Below are 21,030 nucleotides of genomic sequence, written 5' to 3' on the forward strand. Positions count from 1 at the left end.
TACACCCAATATGGCGGCGTCACAATGTCAGTGACAGTCGAACAAAATGAGAAAGTTTGTGTTGAATGTGGGAAAGAGTCTGGAGAAATTTTTAAAGAATTCAAAGGACGAAGCTTTAAACTCTGCATTTGTGTATGTAATTTATTGTATTACTTAAACACTTAAAACGTTCTTAAAACTTTCTTAATAAACACTTGACAATTTACTCTGGATACTGAATTCTCCCCAATGACAGCAGAGTGATTTGCAAAGTACGATTTTCCATCACAGATTTCAGATTTCACATTTAAATGATGGAATGTAAATCAAAATACCATCAAAATCTCGAAAGTTTGACGTCGAATAACGCAATCAAAAATATGTGTTGTTTGTATCAATAATTGAATAGATGCACTTTGAAATGCTTTTGCATTATATACTTTGAGAAAATCGCAAAGATTAATTACATGATTTTCTCTATAATGAAATAATGCGTTCAACATTCTTGCTTTATAAAAATACTGCAATGGCTCATGGGCCATCTAACACAAACCAATCAGTGTCATGTTGTCAAAGTTAATCTTTCTTACCAAGATTGTTTCAAAGAGTAAAAACATGGTGCAAAAAATTATACGAAAATCTCAGGCTTATAATTTTAAATGCTTTGCTTTGTTAGCTTGAGGAAACAATTTCTCCCCTACTATATTGAAAATGGGAATAATGCTGCTCCTCTTATGAACAATTAGACTTGGGGAGTGTAAACTACTTTGGGACTAGTAAATATCAGTTATATGGAATTGTATGAATATATGAATTTATGGCCCCTCACCTCCTCCCTCATCAGCTAGTATTATTGAAGCTAGCTAAGGCACTGTCAATATTTGCAAGAATTACAACCTGCATATAAATCTATTTCAACATGGGTTGGGTTAACAATCTTGTGTATTTGCATGCTTTCAAATCATTTAAATATCCATTTTATTTGTAGAAATATTGCAATAGCAGAGTTGACAAATATGTTGAATTTGACACAGTTCTTGTGTTTCTGGATATAATTCTACATAAAGTTGCAGCATATCGACATGTTGTGTTCAATATAACTCCAAAGGTAAGTAACATTGTATATCAACTGTTCTATTGAAGCAAATTTGCTAAAGCATCAATGAATGATTATTGATTGACTTTATTGTGGAAATTAGTTATGCAGGGTTGAATTAGAAGTTGGCAACTGATGATTTTTACTACATACTTTTAATATCACTACCAGTTTCTTTGTGTAAATACAAAAATTGTAGTATAATCAAGATTTCAAGAAATGCATTAAAGGTCTTTTATTTTTGTGAAAAGTATTTTATTTTTTATTTTGCTAAACCTAACTTTATTTTATAAATTTCCATATATTTTATGTAACAATCTGGAAGGTCATTGAATAAATCAATGTGAATATCAAACCCAAATTCAAACCATTCAAAAAGTAAACATAGATTCTTAATTCATAACTTGTCACCAATCGCCCTTTTGCTGGTAATTGTTGCATTCAACCAAACACCAATCGTCCTCTCTTCTCATTGTTACATTCAACCACCAATCATCCTCTGTGCTCATTGTTACATTCAACCACCATTCGTCCTGTCTGCTCATTGTTACATTCAACCACCAATCAACCTGTCTGCTCATTGCTACATTCAACCACCAATCGTCCTCTCTGCTCATTGATACTTTCAACCACCAATCGTCCTGTCTGCTCATTGCTACATTCAACCACCAATTGCCCTGTCTGCTCATTTAATCACTAATCACATTTCCTGCTTGTTGTTATACTTTCAAAAACATGAGTGATGACACCATCAAACGTCTTGTTGATATTGATGAAGAAACACGTGAATTTAGGTATTTTTATTTCTTTTTTTTAGATACACTGGCAACTTGGAATCATCTATCTTCTCTGCGATACTTGTATCCTGTTTAAATTTTGTGCTTTGAGTCAAATGACATGATTTTATAACTGTTGCCATAAATTCCATACTATAACATACTTATAATTAGGAGTCTTAGATGTTTCTTTACAAGTTTATGAAAAAACTGGTGGCATTGTCTTTGTAGTTTCTTATACATCATAAATTTTCTCTAAAAGGCGCATATATATAACTTCAGTGGCGGTTCTGTTTTGTGGTCAAGCTCATCATCATAGAAATTAGAAAACTAGAAAGAGTGCATATTTTGTAATTGTGATTTTTACTATTGGAGATTTTTCCTCAAACAGACAGGAAAGCCAGAGTTATCCTTACATTTATCATCTCTCTTCTGAAAATCGAGCAAGCGAGGTTCATAAAGCATTTATGGCATGGCATTCATTTATACTTAAGCTGTTTGCTTTAGGAAGTTTCGAGTTTGTTTACTTTCTGTTTTGATGAGAAAGTATTTGACCGACAATGGGCAAAAATGATTATTAACCAATCAATTCGCGGCTAACTTAATGTGTGATATAATTTTCATCTTATCAAGTTTCAAGACATCAAATGGTACAACATAAAGCATAAAAAATCACGTGACTTTGGCACAATCACCGATTTCTCTGTCCTTGAAATGCAGTTTTACTTCATGTTTATTTTGTCATGTTCTGGTAAGTATATATTAATTCAATTTGTTGCAAGTTGTGTGACTATTGGTGGTCTTTAAGCGATTATACCAGAAACGATCAAAAGAAATCACTCAGGCAGTGCTTAATGTCTGAATATTCATAAAACCCCTTCCTTCAAGTAGGGGGTGAAGGACTGATCCGAAAATAGACTGGATAACGCACTCCGCTATTCCTGTGAAACGCCATATTGGAAGGTCTTACTTGATAGGAAAAAGTATTGATATTAATAATAATCATGTTGCCACAAAATCTGCTATGTTTATAAGTGGCGTTAAGTTCCAAAAATAACAGAAATACGTGGTCATTAAAGCTCTGTCGTATATTATAAAGTTGCATTACATATATATAGTGATGTTGAAAAAAGTCTCGAAAACTACAGATTCATCCCGACAAGCATGTTTCGTGATTGCTCACTCTTCACGATTAAATCCCCTGGATTAAATTTATATATATATATATATAGTGTGAAAATTGGTAATCCAGGCATTTGATACATAAAAAATGAAAGTTTCTCCGGATTGTTTAAAAATTATTTTACACAGCAACATCGTTGCATTTTACTGCTCGGTGCCTTATTATTTAATTAGGTGGAATTTAGCGCTAAAACTATCGCACTTCACACAAATATGAACTTCACATATGTGTCAGAAGAATAAAAAAATACAACATAACCGAAGTCATGCTTTGCGCGCATGGTTAAGCATTTTAAGGTATCCCGAAAATGGCGGCGATGAAATGTTTGATTTGCCTACATTAGTACAGCATAAAAATACGGCGTGAATATCGTAGCAACAGTCAAATTAGCAATCTTAAATGCTTCCTATAAATAAATATGATCACATAAATCAATAAACGAAACAAAACCTGTACTGAATACGCTTCGGATTGCTTATACTACGAAACTGCACGAAAGTTCCTGTATATGACAACATAAACATTAAGCGCGCAAAACATAACCCTGATACTCATTCTTTAACGTTTATTTACTCAATCTTTGAGCAAGTTGTAGCTATTCGTCAAAAAAACGAACTGCTTAGCCTTTGATAAGCACTTCTCGAAATGAACTTCAGTTTAGAATTTTTTGAAACGCCAAGGTTCGATACTAAGCTTTCTTATTTTATTTGTCATGATTAGGAACATTTTTTCTAAGAAACTTTGCACTATTCTTGGATCCCTAGTTAATTTTTGTAACGAAAATTGCGAAAAACTGCAAAACGTTCTGCCAAGAAGTAAGTATTTCAAAGAATGGCAAATTTACTGTAATATAGCAAGTTTTCATAGCAGTTTTTATATTGACATAAAGTGCTTCGCAACATGCTAAAAATACATGTAGTTTGTTTAGAGACTGATAAGAATTGGAATTTTGCATCATCTTTATAACACTTATGGGTAAATTAGTAAAAACACATGTAGTTTGTTTGGAGACTGATAAGAATTGGAATTTTGCATCATCTTTATAACACTTTGGGTGAATTAGAAAACAAAAACACTATTTCCTGTAGAAAAATTACTGAGGTTTATGGTTTTTTTTCATTTTTTAAGTTCATGTTTCAAGAATTTTCTATTTTTGCCGCCTGTTATAGGAGCACCTAAGAATTTGTAAAACGCTTTCACGCTGTACTCTTATTAAAATGTGGGACTTATTTTTCCTTTTGTAGAGGCAATTGTATTTTTGTCAGCGATTTTTGCTGAATTGTGGATATACGCCGCGCTAAAAGAAACATCAGGACCAAGGTAGGGTATGATAACGGTAATGTCAGACTAGTAGAAACATCAGGACCAAGTTACGGTATATAGAGTGTGATGTCAGACTAGTAGAAACATCAGGACCAAGTTACGGTATATAGAGTGTGATGTCAGACTAGTAGAAACATCAAGATCAAGGTAGGGTATATAGAGTGTGATGTCACACTAGTAAAAACATCAGGACAAAGGTACGGTATATAGAGTGTGATGTCAGACTAGTAGAAACATCAAGATCAAGGTACGGTATATAGAGTGTGATGTCAGACTAGTAGAAACATCAGGTCAAAGGTACGGTATATCGAGTGTGATGTCAGACTAGTAGAAACATCAGGACAAAGCTACGGTATACAGAGTGTGATGTCAGACTAGTAGAAACATCAGGACAAAAGTACGGTATATAAAGTTTGATGTCAGATTAGTAGAAACATCAAGACAAAGGTACGGTATATCGAGTGTGATGTCAGACTAGTAAAAACATCAGGACAAAGCTACGGTATACAGAGTGTGATGTCAGACTAGTAGAAACATCAGGTCAAAAGTACGGTATATAAAGTTTGATGTCAGATTAGTAGAAACATCAGGACAAAGGTACGGTATATAGACTTTGGTGTCAGACTAGTAGAAACATCAGGACCAAGGTACGGTATATAGACTTTGGTGTCAGACTAGTAGAAACATCAGGACCAAGGTACGGTATATAGAGTTTGATGTCAGACTAGTAGAAACATCAGGACCAAGGTACGGTATATAGAGTTTGGTGTCAGACTAGTAGAAACATCGGGACCAAGGTACGGTATATAGAGTTTGATGTCAGACTAGTAGAAACATCAGGTCAAAGGTACGGTATATAGAGTTTGATGTCAGACTAGTAGAAACATCAGGACCAAGGTACGGTATATAGAGTTTGATGTCAGACTAGTAGAAACATCAGGTCAAAGGTACGGTATATAGAGTTTGATGTCAGACTAGTAGAAACATCAGGACCAAGGTACGGTATATAGAGTTTGATGTCAGACTAGTAGAAACATCAGGTCAAAGGTACGGTATATAGAGTTTGATGTCAGACTAGTAGAAACATCAGGACCAAGGTACGGTATATAGAGTTTGATGTCAGACTAGTAGAAACATCAGGACCAAGGTACGGTAAATAGAGTTTGGTGTCAGACTAGTAGAAACGTCAAGATCAAGGTACGGTATATAGAAGGTGACGGTAGCCATCGTGAAAATGTTATTGAGTAGGATATGCATCCAAAACATACAGTGCTTCTTTATCCCCTCGTGAAACTACTCAATTTTACATGTTCAGAGAGATGCACATTTATTACGATGCTGATCTGCTTTTACAGTTTGCTATTTTCGCCTTCCAAAACGTATTTTCTCGCGACCAATTTCATCTTTCTGTGGTCCTTTTATTGATGCTAATGTTTATGACAAACTTGAAATTATAAACATGCCTTAAATCGGTCTGAAATTCTGAATACTATTAAGTTTTTGCCTAAATAGCTAGCTTTCCGTGTCATCACTAGGCAACCTTAAAAACATGTTTTGCTATATATATATATTGCAACGTGCTTCGTGTGCTGTTTTTGTCAAGTTTTGACCGAAATTTTTTCCGTGTCATCACTAGGCAACACTTACAACAACATGTTTCTCAGTAGATTTCGTGACGTACTTCGTGTGCTGTTGTTGTCAAGTTTTGGTAAATTGCTGGCGTTTCCTGCCGTAGTGTGGAGTCAAACTCACAATGCCATATATCTTAGCGTCGCCAGACTTTTTATAGTAACGTCAAATATCGTCGCCTTGAATGGTATGACTATGTTTTATGTAATATTTGATCGATTGACAATGATAAAATTACAACAATAAAAACCCGTGCGCTGATTGATCTTTAGGTGATTTGGCATTAGCCTGTACAAACCGATCTGAGCACAACTATTACGAAATAAAAGATGTTTAGAAGAGAAACCGAGGAGACCTTTGGGAGAGCTCGAGAGCAAATCAATGCAAGCCGAAGACCGAAGGTCGAGAATTCTCACAAACGTCTCCGAGGTTTGCATAAGCCTGTGCAAACACAAAAAACATCTTTTATTTCTATTATCAAATAATAACAATGCTAAGCAGACAAGTTTAAAACAAAGTTTCAATTTTTTTCAAAGCAAATTGATGATTGATTTGCGAATTCTCATTGATTGATTGATTGATTGATTTGATTGGTTCTGATCAGATCGATTTGCTCAGGCTAATTCAAACCCAGCCATCGACCAATCAGCGGACGGGTTTTTTTGTTTTGATTATAAGACAATCTATCAAAAAGATTTGCCAATCACAATTATAATACATGTCAGAGAAAAATTAAAAAAAATTTTTTTTAAATTTATCTCTTTCGCATCATGGTTATTTTGTAAAAGAACTTAAAGATAAATGAGAAAACACACTCCAAAAAACACCATCGGACTGAGGACCCATTTGTTTGAAGTCCTGATACTTCGAGTATTTTCAAAAAAATATGCAGCATTATCTACCCATGATAATGACACTTTTCCCTTCATTCTGAAGATGACTACCGCTAAGGTCTATACCAACACCAACAGTCCTAAGGACTGCACTAACCTGGACAATCAACATCTACTATCATGTAATTTTTCGTTTCAGTTATTTTGAAAGAAATGTTGGCAGCTGTAATTATTGTTTTGGTCGGTAATGCCGTATTGTACTCTTTCATATCTCTTTATGAAACATTTCATATTCACGAGTATCTAATATGAATTGTATATTTATGAAATGACCAAATGACTCGTACTAAAATAACAATGTAGTTATGCCCGAATAGCATTAAAGGAATTTTCTTCTTTTCAAACCATTTTTTTCATTAAATCACGTTGTTGGTAATCATTGAATATTTGTTTGTTAACTTTCGAATTTGTATAAATAATAGAAAAAAAAATGATTTCGGACAATAAGTTGAATGATGTGAGTAAAGTCAATATTGTAATGAGGTGACATTGTAACTAAGGTTAATATAGGAGGAAGCAGTGGCGGCCTGGGACCGAGTAAGATAAGAAGGTAAAAAAACAACAACAACACTTGGGCTAGTTTGCTAAATCTTACACCTACTTCACAGTATTATGAATATACAGAAGAGCCACTTCATTGAATCTTATTACGCATGTGATTACCATAGTGACAGCAAGTCAATTGCTTTTTTTTCTTACTAATAGGAATGATAAAATTAAGAACGGCAGCCAGTAATCTAATTAAATGTGTAGCAGGTAATTGCAAAAGAAGAGGACCTACTGTGTACTCCCTGTAATGTGCAAACATAAGTATCTGCTAGCGACAGATTAAGGATAAAAGATATGCAAGAAACAAATTCTTTTTTCAAGATGATCTGATTTTAGAATACAAGTTAAATCGTTTCTTAATAGTCTATACGTGAAAATTGTTTACTTCTATCACCTCTTCAATGTTTGTGTTCAATTTTAATGAGACTCGGCAGGTTTGTTCTTGTCGTCATCATGATGTTCGCGTTTTTCTTCTTCCTTTAAGTTGGCCAATGGTACCTGAGGAGCTGCGGGTTCATGTTTCTCATCCTTCACAGGGACTTCTTCGTGAGTTTCATCCTGATTTGGATGATGCTGGAAGAAGCATTGTAACATTTATGAACAGTAATCATGTGAAGGGACGGTGTTTTCAAGCGACGGCAAATTTGAGATTTAGTATAACGTCACCATCTCACCATAAATACCAACTGATTTGTAGTTTGTACAGTACTGTGCGATAGACAAATTACGTCGACTGAAGAGGGTGACGACATGTAAAGCACATTTGTCATGTGAGTATTTTTGCCATAAAGTGTTCCAAGTAAATTTTTGTCCATCAATACACGGGCACAACCTCCGACCCCCCCCCCCCTTACAATTAAACCAACCTTTGAGGATAACTTAGACCGCGAGTGGCTATGTGTTTAGAACTCGCACTTAACAAAATCTGTTTAAGGATACGTATAATTCATGCAGGCAGAGAGGGAATGCTGGGATAAAATTCATGCAGGGAAGGAAAGGAGGCTAGAACGTACTTCAGACAGTGGTTATGTCATGACATTGACAGATTATCAACATTACGTAAATTGAACTTCATTGATCACATCACATATTTTACAGCATTTAACTAAGTAAACATACCACTTCGTCCTCTTCATCGTCGTCATCATCATCGTCCATGAACTGTTTTTCATAATCTGCAAATTCTTCATCGGTAAATTCATTTTCATCATCAATTGGTTTCCAGGATTCTTTCTTGGGCTTTTCATACTCTGCATTTTGTGTAGCGCCGACAAATTCATCGTACGAAACAAATCCGTCATTGTTCTTGTCAATCTGAAATATAATGGACCCTTACATCATTCTAGTTTATAATCATAAATTTTATTCAGTAAAACATTTGGTAAAAGTATCCCAAGAAGCTGGAGATACTGTTCTGAAATTTGTTCTACAGCAACGCTTGGGCAACCCAAAAGCGCTTTGTAAAAGTCAAAAATCCCCTCCACCATAATTTTCTTCATTGCCACGTACTTGTGACGTACGTGTGTGTTATTTTGAAGCCGTACTACTTGCCACTATCGTAAATCCATCATATATAGCTGTATGGGGAACATGTGATACGAAATTTATACTGCCTTTTGTTTTGATAAAAAGATCTCATAAAAACTCAAAATTGGACGATTGTGTCTTTCACTCCATTTTCATGTACCTTTTTCTCATTTAAGACTGAATACGTGCATGAGTGATTGTTCGAAAGTAACTAACAATAAATTTGATTAAACAACAAGTTTGGCGAGAATGGAGAAACGGAAAAACGTCAATTAACACACAATGCGCGTTTAACTAAAATTGAGGCTTTTAAAAACTGCTCTCCCGGTTTTCGAGATTATTTTTTTGATTTTTTTTTAGACAAACTAGACGATGCCAAAATACACAGACGTTGACACATTTTTCTATTTTCTGCTGTAATCAGTGCCGCGCGTAGCCAGTCTGCAAGTTTGGTCCTGCTATGTATATTTTTTCGTGTTCACTCACTGTGAAAACAATAGATTTCTAAAGAAATGAATAATGATAGCTAATGATCTGAAATTTACGTAGCAAGAACAAATTTGCGGGCTGACTACGCCACTGGCTAAAATGATAGTTTTCTGGACATTTTTTAAGTGTGTATTTTTTTGATACTCCTTGTAGTCATTTGAAGAATGAAGTGAAAGTTTATACAACACCTCTTTAACAACATGTTCTCTCATTCTCTGAACTTCTTCATCCAAAGCACGCCGATCAAAATCGGGATCAGAGGCGTTGTGAATTTTACTCGCCTAAACGTAAAAAACAAAAGAGAAATTCCAGCTAGAAATTCTATGGTCGAAAGACCTTTGCAAGTTAAGATGAGTTACCAAGAAAAGTTTGATTTCAACGTTTTAATGACGTTTGCATGATAGAAATAAGATACGTTTTCCTAGTAATAATCTTCCATTCGTTGTACGTATTCCGGTATTCATTTACTCGATTATTTTATATTCATCGCAATACATCAAATAAAGTTTCACTTCACAGTAATCACGCCATTAAAGTGATTAAACATGTAAGCCTACTGCGTGACGTCACACAATTGTTGCTGAGAGCATTACAGCTTCGTAGAAATATAAGACGTTGCTACAGTGTGACCAAACATATGGTAATTTTTTACTAGATTCAGGTCGGATGAGCAAAACACCCCCTGATCTAAAATTTGGAAATATATAAAGCAGGAGGATGAGTCTAAGCTCGTCACACCAAATCTATTTAAAAAATATGCATACGTATAAGGCAACACTGCGCGATAACTCAACTTCTTATACCTCTCCATAGAAAAGACTTTCTAATTCGTATGGATCCAAATGTCCATCACCATCATTATCTGCAAACAAATTTGAAACATTATCGTACAAAATTATCCAATTCGGGAAGGAGTAAGGAAGGATTGGTTTATTTGTTTTCGGCGAAATTGTTTATTTGTTCATTTACAGATATTAAGATTATCGCTCAAAAACATGCAGAGCTAGTATTACACTTCATTTAAAGACAATTACTGCAAACTGAACGCGACGCAAAATTCATTTTAACATGTTATCGCTGCGGAAGTGTGCATACGGTAATTTTTTTACGATAAAATAGACATGTGATTGTAAAAGATAGTCACTGCAAGTTTGTATATTGCAGTTCTTCAGCTTTCAAATAGTTTCATTGCAAGTAGCAAGACAGCTTGTCGCGTCCGAACTAAACCTTCCAGATAACGTCATACACACATTGTACAATTGTTAGAATAGTTTTATTGGAATAGACCTGACCTCTTGTCGCATAAGGAATACATACGTATATTGTATACGGTAGTACAACTCCAAATTGGGGTTACGTACTCACTACTTACTAATGATTGTCCTCATTAGTTCCATTGGAAGTAGCCACAGAACTTGTCGCCTCTGAACTACACTTTCCAGCTAGCGTCATGCACTCATTGTACGTTTGGTAGAATAGTTTTATTGCAATAGACCTGATCTCTTGTCACGTAGGGAATACATATATTGCACACGGTAGTATAACTCCAAACTGGAGCTACGTACTGACTAATGATTGTCCTCATACGTCTACTTATTTAGCGTAAGTTTGGCATTTGACAATTGTCCGTCTCGAAAGTACTTCTCTTCAGTTTGGAGCTACTTAAAAGGTTCACTAACTTCACTCACTTAACTACCGTATACGTAGTAGTGCAAGTTTAACTTTACGAAATGTAAACTTCATTCGCGTTCGACTTTCACGTGTTGTTCATCTTTAATCATCATTGGTCATATAAAACGGTCTCATTTTTCAGCCATTAGCTTGATATTTTGGTCATTGAACATCGTATTAAGACGATTGGAAAACTTACCATGAAGGCTAAAGAAAGTCTTCGGATTAAATTGATCTTTGTCCATTCCATCTTCTTCTTCCCAAACTTCCTCCAACTGAGGCTTACTTCCCTTGATAAAATCATAATAGAGAGTTTATAAAATAGTTATTTGTATAGATCTCGCAAACTCAAATAAGTAATGTATCTAGGTCGTGTAATGAATAACTACGCTGTATGAATGATATGCATAATTGTATGGAACAAGGCAACGTCCCCAGAATGTGTTTATTAATTGAGAATGTCATGCTTAAGGCGAAACATTTCAAAAGAAGCCATCTTGTATTATCAAATACAAGTTTTTCAGCCATATTTAAAAGAAGGAAAAAAGCAGAACCACAAATGAACAGAAAAAGTAAAGCAGAATCATAGTCGCAAGAGTATTGGGAAAATAACTTCAACAAAGCTGAAAGAGGAACAAAACAGTGTCATATTTTTATGTCAGGGTTAAATGGAAATATCTTTCAAGCCTATTTTACTTGTGTGAAATAATTGTTTTCTTAGTGAACTTTGGTGAATTTATGTGTTTGATGGTGATGGTGATATGCTGAAGTATAAAGTGATCTTTAATAGTGATGCTATCACTCGTGCACATTGAATGGCAAAACAATGTCTTTAAAGTTGCATTATGCATCATATACGCAACACAAATTTCACAAAATCTACATTGCCAATTAAGCTTTCAACTTTCTACTCAAGATATCATATACTATAGGCAGACCAGTACAAACACACACAGACATATTCATACCAGTAATTGTAGTAAAGAAAAAGCAACCAATTTTTAACTAAAAATCGTCTTTATGAAATATACGAAAAAGTAGATTATTATATCAAGGAAAAATTTCTTGTACTAACTGGATGGTTTACTCTTCTTGCATCTTCTAAATGCTTCTGTCTCAGTCTTTCTCTCTCTTCCTCAGCTCTCGCTTTTGTTTTTCATCAAATCCTTTTTCCTGAATCTTTCGTTTATGCTTCTTGTCCATCTCATGTTCCCGAAATTCATCTTTTCTTCTTTTGTCAATCTCTTCCATCTGCTCATGGTGCTAAAAACATATGCAATCTTAATGATTCAGTGGCGCTCAGGTTTAGACTGCTGTAAAACATCACCATATACCATACAGATATGTATCTTCATTTGTGTATGATGACAAAAATTTTGTAGTATTGCTCAAAAGTATATTTGCCTCAAAGTTGTTGGTGAAGTTGCCTTACTTCAAGGACAAAGTTTTCGTATTATATCACTTAGAGATGTGGCAGTTTTCATGCGGTTTTATTTAGTTGACAGGAGTATTTTAGGGGGGAGTGGGTGACAGAAGAAACTTTGTGACAGAAAAAAGAACATCTAGTTTGATTGTACATGGTATGTTTAGGTTATCACATGTACATATACCAGAATTTGAGGCATGCAAATATTTTCATAAGAGTTTAAAAAAGATATGAAAAATGTAGTCATCAATGACAATATTTATCTTCAAACATCCAACTTCAAAATGTAAAATATGTAAAGTCTATGCAAGAAAGATCAACTTGCATAAATGATCATCCAGAATGTAAGAACAACAAATACACTTGTTATTGATTACATCATACATGACTTAATTGACGTTAGTTGCAACTTTCACTACTCTTTCGGTTATTCGAACGAATTCAGGTAAAAATTTATCATAATTAGAAGCGAAGTTATTCTAATATTTAAGTATAATGACAAAATACAGGTATAATATAACATGATTTTCATATTCAATGATTGATCAATGATCACTAACCTTAGCAAGTAACCTCTTTAAATCTCCAACTTCAAATGTGTGTGGATTTTCGCGGTCGTTAAGAGGATTCCAATATTCTCTATGGATACCACGACTAGCATCCATTTGCTGTCTCAATAACTGTCTCTGTGATTCAATCTCTTTGCGTTTCAATTCGTCAAGTTTTGTCCGAACACTATGACTAGCAAAGTCTATTTCTTCCGCAATTTTCCCAGTACGTATATCTTCCTCGGTGACATTTTCAAGTCTCTTGGAGAAATTTTCGTCCTCTTCGAGAATTTCAATAACTTGTTTCAGATACTTAACATAGGCTGGATCCTCTTCCTTTCGCCATTCGTCTTTCTTCTCCTCGGCTTTGTCCTTAGGCTTTTGTACAGGTTTACTATTAACGTTGAATATCAAACTAACGAGGAAGATAGAAATGATCTCCTTTCCTACAAGCATCATGCTTGGCAAAGCAAACGGTTGCCTTCGATAAAGGCTCAGAAAAACAACAATTTACTCGAATACGATTTTACCAAACTTGTAAACAAATGCTCGAACACAAGATCAGATGGTGGAAAACTGACTGCTTCAGGCTCCTGTAGAAACGTGGCATAACCACGTTGGCTCGGATCATTCCGATGAAAGACAGAGGTCAAGGTCAAGGTGAAATTCTTCTTTTCGCGGATGGAAACTGAAAAGGTACTGATTATTCTTCCCAAACAGCCATATATGGAGTATATAAATCCCAAAGTGGTCTTTTTGTTATTTTGTTTGAGTCTTCTCACTAGACCAGTTCAGTTATTCAGTAGGTCTTTAAAAGTATTTGAAGTGTTTTACGTGGTTTTGGCAAACATTTTGAAAACATATTCTTGTTCGAGATTAGTGTGAAGGAATGATCATGGTGAATTTTGTAAAAAGGACGATGATGCTGTCGTTGTCACTAAATCACCCAACACCAACTTTGCTAAGAGACAACTGGAAAAACATGGCTGGACTGAAGGTTTTTGTTACACTTAATGTTTATTGAATAGTTTTGATACATTAATATTGTTACATTTAAGTGAATCGATAAAATTGGCCGGTAAGTGTTACATTTTAACTTAGGTAGATCAGTGTAACATATGGTATGGGCTTCAGGTGAGGCACAAGACAGAAATGTGTGATTTGTCATATCTGGGAACCTGAAAATTTTGGTCTTGCTACATAAATTTCAGAGCATTTTTAGCATTCATTTCTTTAGAAATCTATTGTTTTTACTTAAGAGTTATCTTTTACAAATATTTTTTAGGGAAAGGTCTTGGAAGAGATGAAAATGGAAGAGCCAATGCAATCAAAGTTTCAAAGAAGAATAATACTTTAGGAGTAAATGTTCATTAATACTACATTATATATGGCAGTTCCAGGACCCAAGCAGGAGGGGGATTACCCTCCCTTTTTTCATGACAGTTTACAATCGAGAACTATATGTTATGCTTCTTAGCACATCTTACATCACTCCCCCCCTTTTCTTAAATCCTATCTATGCCCTATGTTTTAGTGTTATATTATACTTTAGCATCTATCATGATGTCTCAATAATCAAACAGCTTTTAATTTTATTTTCATATTTCAATGTTTCTTACCACAATATGCTTTATAGCTTCATTTTGAAAAATCCCCATGGAAGATTTGATACCAAAGAATAAATTTTGAAGGACAATTTGTTGCTCCCAAGCTTTGCTGCATGTTTCTATAACCCTACAGAAATGCAAAAATAATGTTTCCAATTTCTTCTATAAAATAATGTTTCCAGTTTCTTTGATAAAATAATGTTTCCAATTTCTTCTATAAAATAACGTTTCCAATTTCCTCTATAAAATAGTGTTTCCAATTTCTTCTATAAAATAATGTTTCAAATTTCCTCTATAAAATAATGTTTCCAGTTTCTTCAATAAAATAATGTTTCCAATTTCTTCTATAAAATAACGTTTCCAATTTCCTCTGTAAAATAGTGTTTCCAATTTCTTCTATAAAATAACGTTTCCAATTTCTTCTATAAAATAATGTTTCCAGTTTCATTGATAAAATAATGTTTCCAATTTCTTCTATAAAATAATTTTTCCATTTTCAATTTCTCAAATGATGCTTACACATATCATTTTTTTATTATGAAGATTGGTTATGATGTTGGTGCAGAATTCACAAATAATTGGTGGGATCATCTTTTTAACAAAGCAGCCAGTAAGATTGTTGTTGAGGAATCTCAGGTAGCCTGTGTTTTGTAGTAAAGTAATAGTAAAAGTTGTATTTTTGAACCACTTCTTGGGGCTACATAAAATATCTTATTTTCTGTGACCAGAAGACCTGCATTAATATTTGCTGCCAAAAAAACGCCTGGTGGAAATTTTCTCACAACCAATATAAATAAAATCATTTGCATCTCCGTCATTTCTGTTAAATGCAGTAGATGAAGTAATGACATGTAAGAACTGCAAAAGTGATTTTTCGTACAATCTTCTGACTTTCTCAATGCCCAGACTGCTGCTAGGCAGGCAGTTTACCTGTTATATCTAAAGCTTATTCTTTCTTTCTATTTTCCCTTTCTATGTCAATCCAGTTTTTTCTCTGAGAATTCAAACTATTTGTAGCCAATTTTTTTTGCGGATGTCAAAAGTTTTTTGAGTTCAATGGTCCTGCTGTCCACGCAGCCTTTCCACTTTTTTTCTCAGCAGAAGTAGTTCAAAGAATTTGTTGCAGTTTCTTCATTATTTGTGCATTTGATATCTAGAATGCATTCATTGCACGTGTGAAACTTAAAACTTAACACGTAGAATGGATTCATTGCACGTGTGAAACTTAAAACTTAACACGTAGAATGCATTCATTGCACGTGTGAAACTTAAAACTTAACACGTAGAATGCATTCATTGCACGTGTGAAACTTAAAACTTAACACGTAGAATGCATTCATTGCACGTGTGAAACTTAAAACTTAACACGTAGAATGCATTCATTGCACGTGTGAAACTTAAAACTTAACACATTAAATTAGTCGTATTTTAAAGTTTGATTGTTGTCACGCAAAAAGCGTTGTGTGCAGCAGTTTTAGCTATATAGCCTTTGATTAACAACTAGAGTGACTAGAGTGGTAGGAAAGACCAATGTGTACAATGGGATTGCATAATCCAATTACATTGTATTTATTGATGATTTAGGACGGTATACATGTTTCCAAGAAGGAAGTTAAAAATGAGCGTCGGAATAACTTTTGGAAAGTAAAGGGAAAAGACATGTACTATGGCCGATTTGTTAAGGTTAAACAAAAAGTGTTACCAATTACATATTCGTTTATTTATTTGAAATTTGAATGAATTACGGACAATCACCAGGCCTGTCATGAAGAAATCACTCCAGTGGAAGGGAGGTCAGAAGCATCAACAGTCACAAAAAAGTAAGTGAAAATTCTTGAACGGCTTTTGGAAGACGGAGTGTTTTGATATTTACAATTGAAACAAAGCGATGATCTGTTAGGTACTATCTGTTAGGGAATGACAGGGATGGATTTATGGCGGGGGGGGGGTGTATAGAGGTGAGGACACTGTCTAGCCTTAGCTACCGAAATAAAATACGAATTACTCGGAATTAGACCACTCCCCTATCATCCATGACATAACTATCATATGTGCAAACACTAGCAAATTTGCATGGCAAAATTCTTATTTGGGCTTTAGGCGATTTTCTACAAGTTATCTGTAGTGCAAACTGGAACGCTAACTTGGCCGCCATCTTAAAAGTCGAAATTAAAGTCAGTAAAAGTCGTTCGAAGTACAACATAAAATGCAATAATACAAATTGCCACGATAAGTTTTGCCACAAAGCTGTGGTAATTAAAGAATGGGTGGCAACCAAGATGCATTTCGCGCTTTTGTTTATGGTTATATCGTTGTTTTTTAACTTGTGGCAGACTAGGTTCGATTTTGTCGCTGCGTCGTCTAATTTATCTGAAAAGTTAGCAAAAAGACATTGACTAAAATCTCTATTTTACATTAATCATTATCGATTGTCTAAATTGCTCGGAATACAATAACAAAATCCATTATTTTCCGTCTCACAAAATGGCCGTCACGCTGTGATGAACGCGCAAGGCATTTTGGTTTTAACCCATAAAATTCCTTTAGCGGGCTTCAAAATGACTTATAGTACTGGTATTGTAGTTAGCGTTCTTATTTATATTATTGGTCAATGGTTCGCTTAGAATCATCCGTGGAAGATGTTTCCACATCTTCAGACCATATCCCAACTTTTTTGACGCTTACCGCTAGACCTTGCGTCACATGGAGCGTATTATTGTGGTCCAATGTGGTCGCTGATATTGAAAATATATGATTGATATCATCAATGCACGGTTTTTGACAATTTTTAGATTCACTGATGAAGAACTGTTCAACGCCTGTGGTGGAAGGACAGGTCACAAGTAAGGACAATAACTCGTCAATTTTGATATCCAGTTACACGATAGCGTTCAGGAGGCTTTGGGACAATAACTGTCCCAGTACTTTTCACACCTTGTATGGACTCAGCCCTAGTTATGCCCATTCAGTTTAATCCCATTATAACATCTTTGGATATTATTGGTTATTATTATGAATGCATTGATAAACTTGATAATACTTGTCTGGAAATAAGATCTCATAATTTATTTTGTAATTCAAAGCGACGAAAAAAGCCATTGGCTTTATATATTCTAATCTTATATCAATGTACGTAATTAATTGTATTACATGAAGTCTCGTGGGTCTATACCAATAATAACCTCGTTATATTCTTTTCGTAGATCCGCTCGACATGGCCACAAATTGAGTGGAAAATTGAAAAGAATTGCTGAGCAAGATCTCGAGTAAGTATCAGTTACATGAGTAACTACGTATCCTGCATGTCTAGATATCAATTTCCAAAGACAATTCGCAGCAAGTTCAATTAGTTTTGACCTTGCAACTTTTTGTTTAGCTTGGTCTTAGTTCACGCTAGCGCCAATAACTAAACCCAGTGGCTTAACCAGCTGTGTTGATTGGTTTGGCGTGATCACTCTTCCTTATTTACATATCCCTTATTAAAATCTGCGAAGTACGTAGACGTTTCTTTTACATTTTAAAATTGTGTTGTTTAGCGACGCGCTCGGTCATGATTCTTTTAGGAAAATTGCTAACAATGTTTAAAATGATCTGAATTTGATTATGTCATAGACACTTTGTATGAAAGTTTCTTGCAACTGTTTTAGCTGCCTTAAAGGTGTTTTATTCAACATTTGTTTGAGTGATTTGTGCTCAACCGTGCCAAAATTCTTTTAACGTTACCTACGCAACTTACATATTTTTTATTCCATTATATATTTTTAGATGTATCGAAGATGGACCTTTGAAGAAGAAAACAAAGAAAGACAAGAAAAAGAAGAAAAGAATGAAGACGCAACTGGAAAGTTTCATAGACAAACAAGACACTGGTAGTAGTAAGCAAAAGAACGAACAATATGGCGTTTTTAATGAAACTGCCAAAATAGTTGACTCATCAAATGAAAGTATTTTCACTGAAAAAATACGATGTGGATCTGAACGCGCTATCGAAAAACGTTCTAAGAAGAAAAAACTAAAGAAAAAAAAGACTGACGACGTATAATAGAACGCCATTCATATTTCATATTTACGTACATGATGGTATTTTATAAAGAAAAAATATCTACTCTTATTTTTGTTTATATACGTCTTATATGAAGTACGTAAACAAGAAGTCGTTTTGTTGTTTTGTCGCTCTTGCTGAACTTGTAGTTTAGCCATGCAGTGTCGTCGTTAGCCCGCAATTTTTGTCCTGATTTGTGAATTTCAATGTTTTACCATTGGAAATCCAATGTTCCTGCAGCTACTGAATTTAACGACGGCAAAACGCTGTGCGAAAATGCTGTTAAAACATGTTTGTTTAGTTTTATAATTTGTTTTATTTAACAATTAGGTAATGAATTTCTATGAGGTAGCTAAGAGTTGATAAGGTGGAAGACCAAAACAAAGTATGCCATCATGGAAATCGAGAGCGAGTAATCTAATTATTTTAGCAGAATCTGGTGGCTAGAATCCGCTGGCTATCTACGTACTTTTTTAGTAGATCAGGTGCCGATTGCACGAAGCCTGGATAGCGTTATCTATTGGATAGTAAAAGTTTTCAAACTTGTAAAAAAGGTGTTTATGTTTTTCTTACGACAAAGAAATTTCGTAACCTTCGAAACAATATTTTATTTCAATTATTGCTCTGTTCAAATCTTATATTTTTCTTTTAAAAGGTTTTATAAAAGATTAAAAAAGTCCCTATCCAATGGATAAAGCTATCAGGCTTCGTGCAACTGACCCAGGCTGCGTCCGTATCAACTATCACCTTCTAGAAATCTTGAGTGTATAATCTGATTGTTTTAGTAGAATCATACTTGTATTGTATTTCAAATCCTTTCATTTGACTGGCTACTCCACTGGCTATCTATTTTCGATAGATCAGGCTGCGCCCGCATCAACTATTACTTCATAGAAATCTTGAGAGTGTAATCTAATTGTAAAAATTGTTTTCAAGATAGCATGCGCCATGGTGGCCATCAATCGCAGTTGTCATCTTAAAAAATATTAAAAAAAGTTTGATTTCCAACACGACTAGGTCTATTTTATTAATCTAATTGTTTTAATAGAATCATACTAAAAGCTGATCATAAAGAAAAGGGTTGTTATAGTTTTTGTTATTTTTTTTTGCTTTGTTGTTTTTAATATTGTTGTTTTGCGTTCATATTAAAAAGCAAACGACTCGTCCTCAATGCATCTTTAGATATTTCAATCTAGTTTTTTTCACTATTAAATATTTTAACGTATTTATATCAACAAATTAGTGAAAACTACATCAATCCTTTTATGAATATCAGTAAGATTCTACCAAAACAATTACAGTTGCGTAGTTATATTTTGCCTTCATTAATTATCGCTTCATGAAAGTCACGATCACGAGCTCGTTATCAAATTGTTAATTAAATATATTAGGTCATAAATTATTATATGATTTCCTATGATATTTATATTTAATTATGAATCCCCTAACAATTGAGCAATCTCAAACCAGGGCTATGGGAAGAAAAAAAGTCTTCTAGTTTTTACATTTCTGTGTGAAAACATGTATTTCTGTGTACTTATACATAGGTATTGAGCACTCTATTAAAAAACACCCAGTCATGATCAAAACTTATCCTAAACACTCTACTTAAGAATAGATTAAGCTGATATTTAACATACATTTCTGCATACTTATACGTAGGTATTGAGCACTCTATTAAAAAACACCCAGCCATGATCATAAACTTATCCTCAACACTCTACTTAAGGATAGATTAAGCTGATACATAACATCTACAGACTTCATCAACATGACAACACCCAGGAAATGCCATACATGGAAACCAGTATGAGAGGAAACCATAAAATCCAAAATTTATCATTGTGTTTCTATCGTCGTAATTCATTATTATTCGCGTGATGGAAGAATTCATGGCGCCATGTGATATAGCTACGCGTGATTCTGACGCAGTGACGCTTGTATTCTAAAAACTCACTCACACGTATACTAACTGTGTGTGACACAGAAATAGCGCTCCCACTAATGAATGGCAAAACCCAACATTCTACACGGAATGGCGTTTATACACGGATATATTTCATTAGTTGTGAGTTGATTTATTAAGTGCCACTCAGTGAGTGAGTGAGTGTGGTTGAGCTTTTAGAATAAAGGCTTGAGAGTTGTATCAAAGGAACAAAAGAGACTTCTTGATGGAGAACAGAGGAAAAAACGATAAACAAAAACTAACGACAAAACGCGAAGCACTATGTGTACAATTGATAGTTTTTAAGTGTTCAACTAATTCAATAGTAACAAGTTTATACTGTACCT

General features: G+C 34.4%; 3 protein-coding genes across 4 annotated transcripts; 2 read left to right on the forward strand and 1 right to left on the reverse strand.

Annotated features, from left to right (window-relative positions):
- LOC124454607 (protein ARV1-like) lies at positions 1–7,223 on the forward strand. 2 transcript variants are annotated; one of them, XM_047005385.1, is made up of 7 exons: positions 1–132; positions 968–1,087; positions 1,893–1,935; positions 2,492–2,602; positions 4,279–4,354; positions 6,022–6,173; positions 7,019–7,223. In XM_047005385.1, exons 1-7 carry the CDS (start codon positions 25–27, stop codon positions 7,129–7,131), a joined length of 723 nt encoding a protein of 240 aa, XP_046861341.1. In that variant the 5' UTR covers positions 1–24; the 3' UTR covers positions 7,132–7,223. The 2 variants fall into 2 exon arrangements, with proteins under 2 accessions (XP_046861341.1, XP_046861342.1); XM_047005386.1 differs by having other exon boundaries at positions 6,025–6,173.
- A 500-nt stretch (positions 7,224–7,723) lies between these two features.
- On the reverse strand, positions 7,724–13,667 carry LOC124454606 (nucleobindin-2-like). The gene is given in 8 exon segments (XM_047005384.1): positions 7,724–8,001; positions 8,548–8,742; positions 9,633–9,725; positions 10,248–10,306; positions 11,315–11,405; positions 12,191–12,255; positions 12,258–12,378; positions 13,102–13,667. Coding segments are annotated over 8 exon segments (1,227 nt in total). The 5' UTR covers positions 13,549–13,667; the 3' UTR covers positions 7,724–7,845.
- A 145-nt stretch (positions 13,668–13,812) lies between these two features.
- Positions 13,813–18,849, forward strand: LOC124454609 (G patch domain-containing protein 4-like). Its single transcript, XM_047005393.1, has 9 exons — positions 13,813–13,891; positions 13,970–14,086; positions 14,375–14,448; positions 15,240–15,332; positions 16,281–16,379; positions 16,455–16,516; positions 17,489–17,539; positions 17,900–17,962; positions 18,462–18,849. Exons 5-9 carry the CDS (start codon positions 16,356–16,358, stop codon positions 18,736–18,738), a joined length of 477 nt encoding a protein of 158 aa, XP_046861349.1. The 5' UTR covers positions 13,813–13,891; positions 13,970–14,086; positions 14,375–14,448; positions 15,240–15,332; positions 16,281–16,355; the 3' UTR covers positions 18,739–18,849.
- Positions 18,850–21,030: the final 2,181 nt, after the last annotated feature.

The sequence above is a fragment of the Xenia sp. Carnegie-2017 genome, unplaced genomic scaffold (assembly GCF_021976095.1).
Source record: "Xenia sp. Carnegie-2017 unplaced genomic scaffold, XeniaSp_v1 HiC_scaffold_3, whole genome shotgun sequence".
NCBI lineage: Eukaryota > Metazoa > Cnidaria > Anthozoa > Malacalcyonacea > Xeniidae > Xenia > Xenia sp. Carnegie-2017.

What these genes read in the sequence shown, in the direction of transcription:
- LOC124454607 (XM_047005385.1), top strand. Translation starts at nt 25, where the DNA reads ATGTCAGTGACAGTCGAACAAAATGAGAAAGTTTGTGTTGAATGTGGG. An exon ending in TGTTCAATATAACTCCAAAG is followed by an intron (nt 1,088 to 1,892) that starts GTAAGTAACATT and finishes TCTTTTTTTTAG; the next exon opens with ATACACTGGCAACTTGGAAT. An exon ending in AAATATCGTCGCCTTGAATG is followed by an intron (nt 6,174 to 7,018) that starts GTATGACTATGT and finishes TTTTCGTTTCAG; the next exon opens with TTATTTTGAAAGAAATGTTG.
- LOC124454609 (XM_047005393.1), top strand. Translation starts at nt 16,356, where the DNA reads ATGTACTATGGCCGATTTGTTAAG. An exon ending in ACTATGGCCGATTTGTTAAG is followed by an intron (nt 16,380 to 16,454) that starts GTTAAACAAAAA and finishes GACAATCACCAG; the next exon opens with GCCTGTCATGAAGAAATCAC. An exon ending in ATTGCTGAGCAAGATCTCGA is followed by an intron (nt 17,963 to 18,461) that starts GTAAGTATCAGT and finishes ATATATTTTTAG; the next exon opens with ATGTATCGAAGATGGACCTT.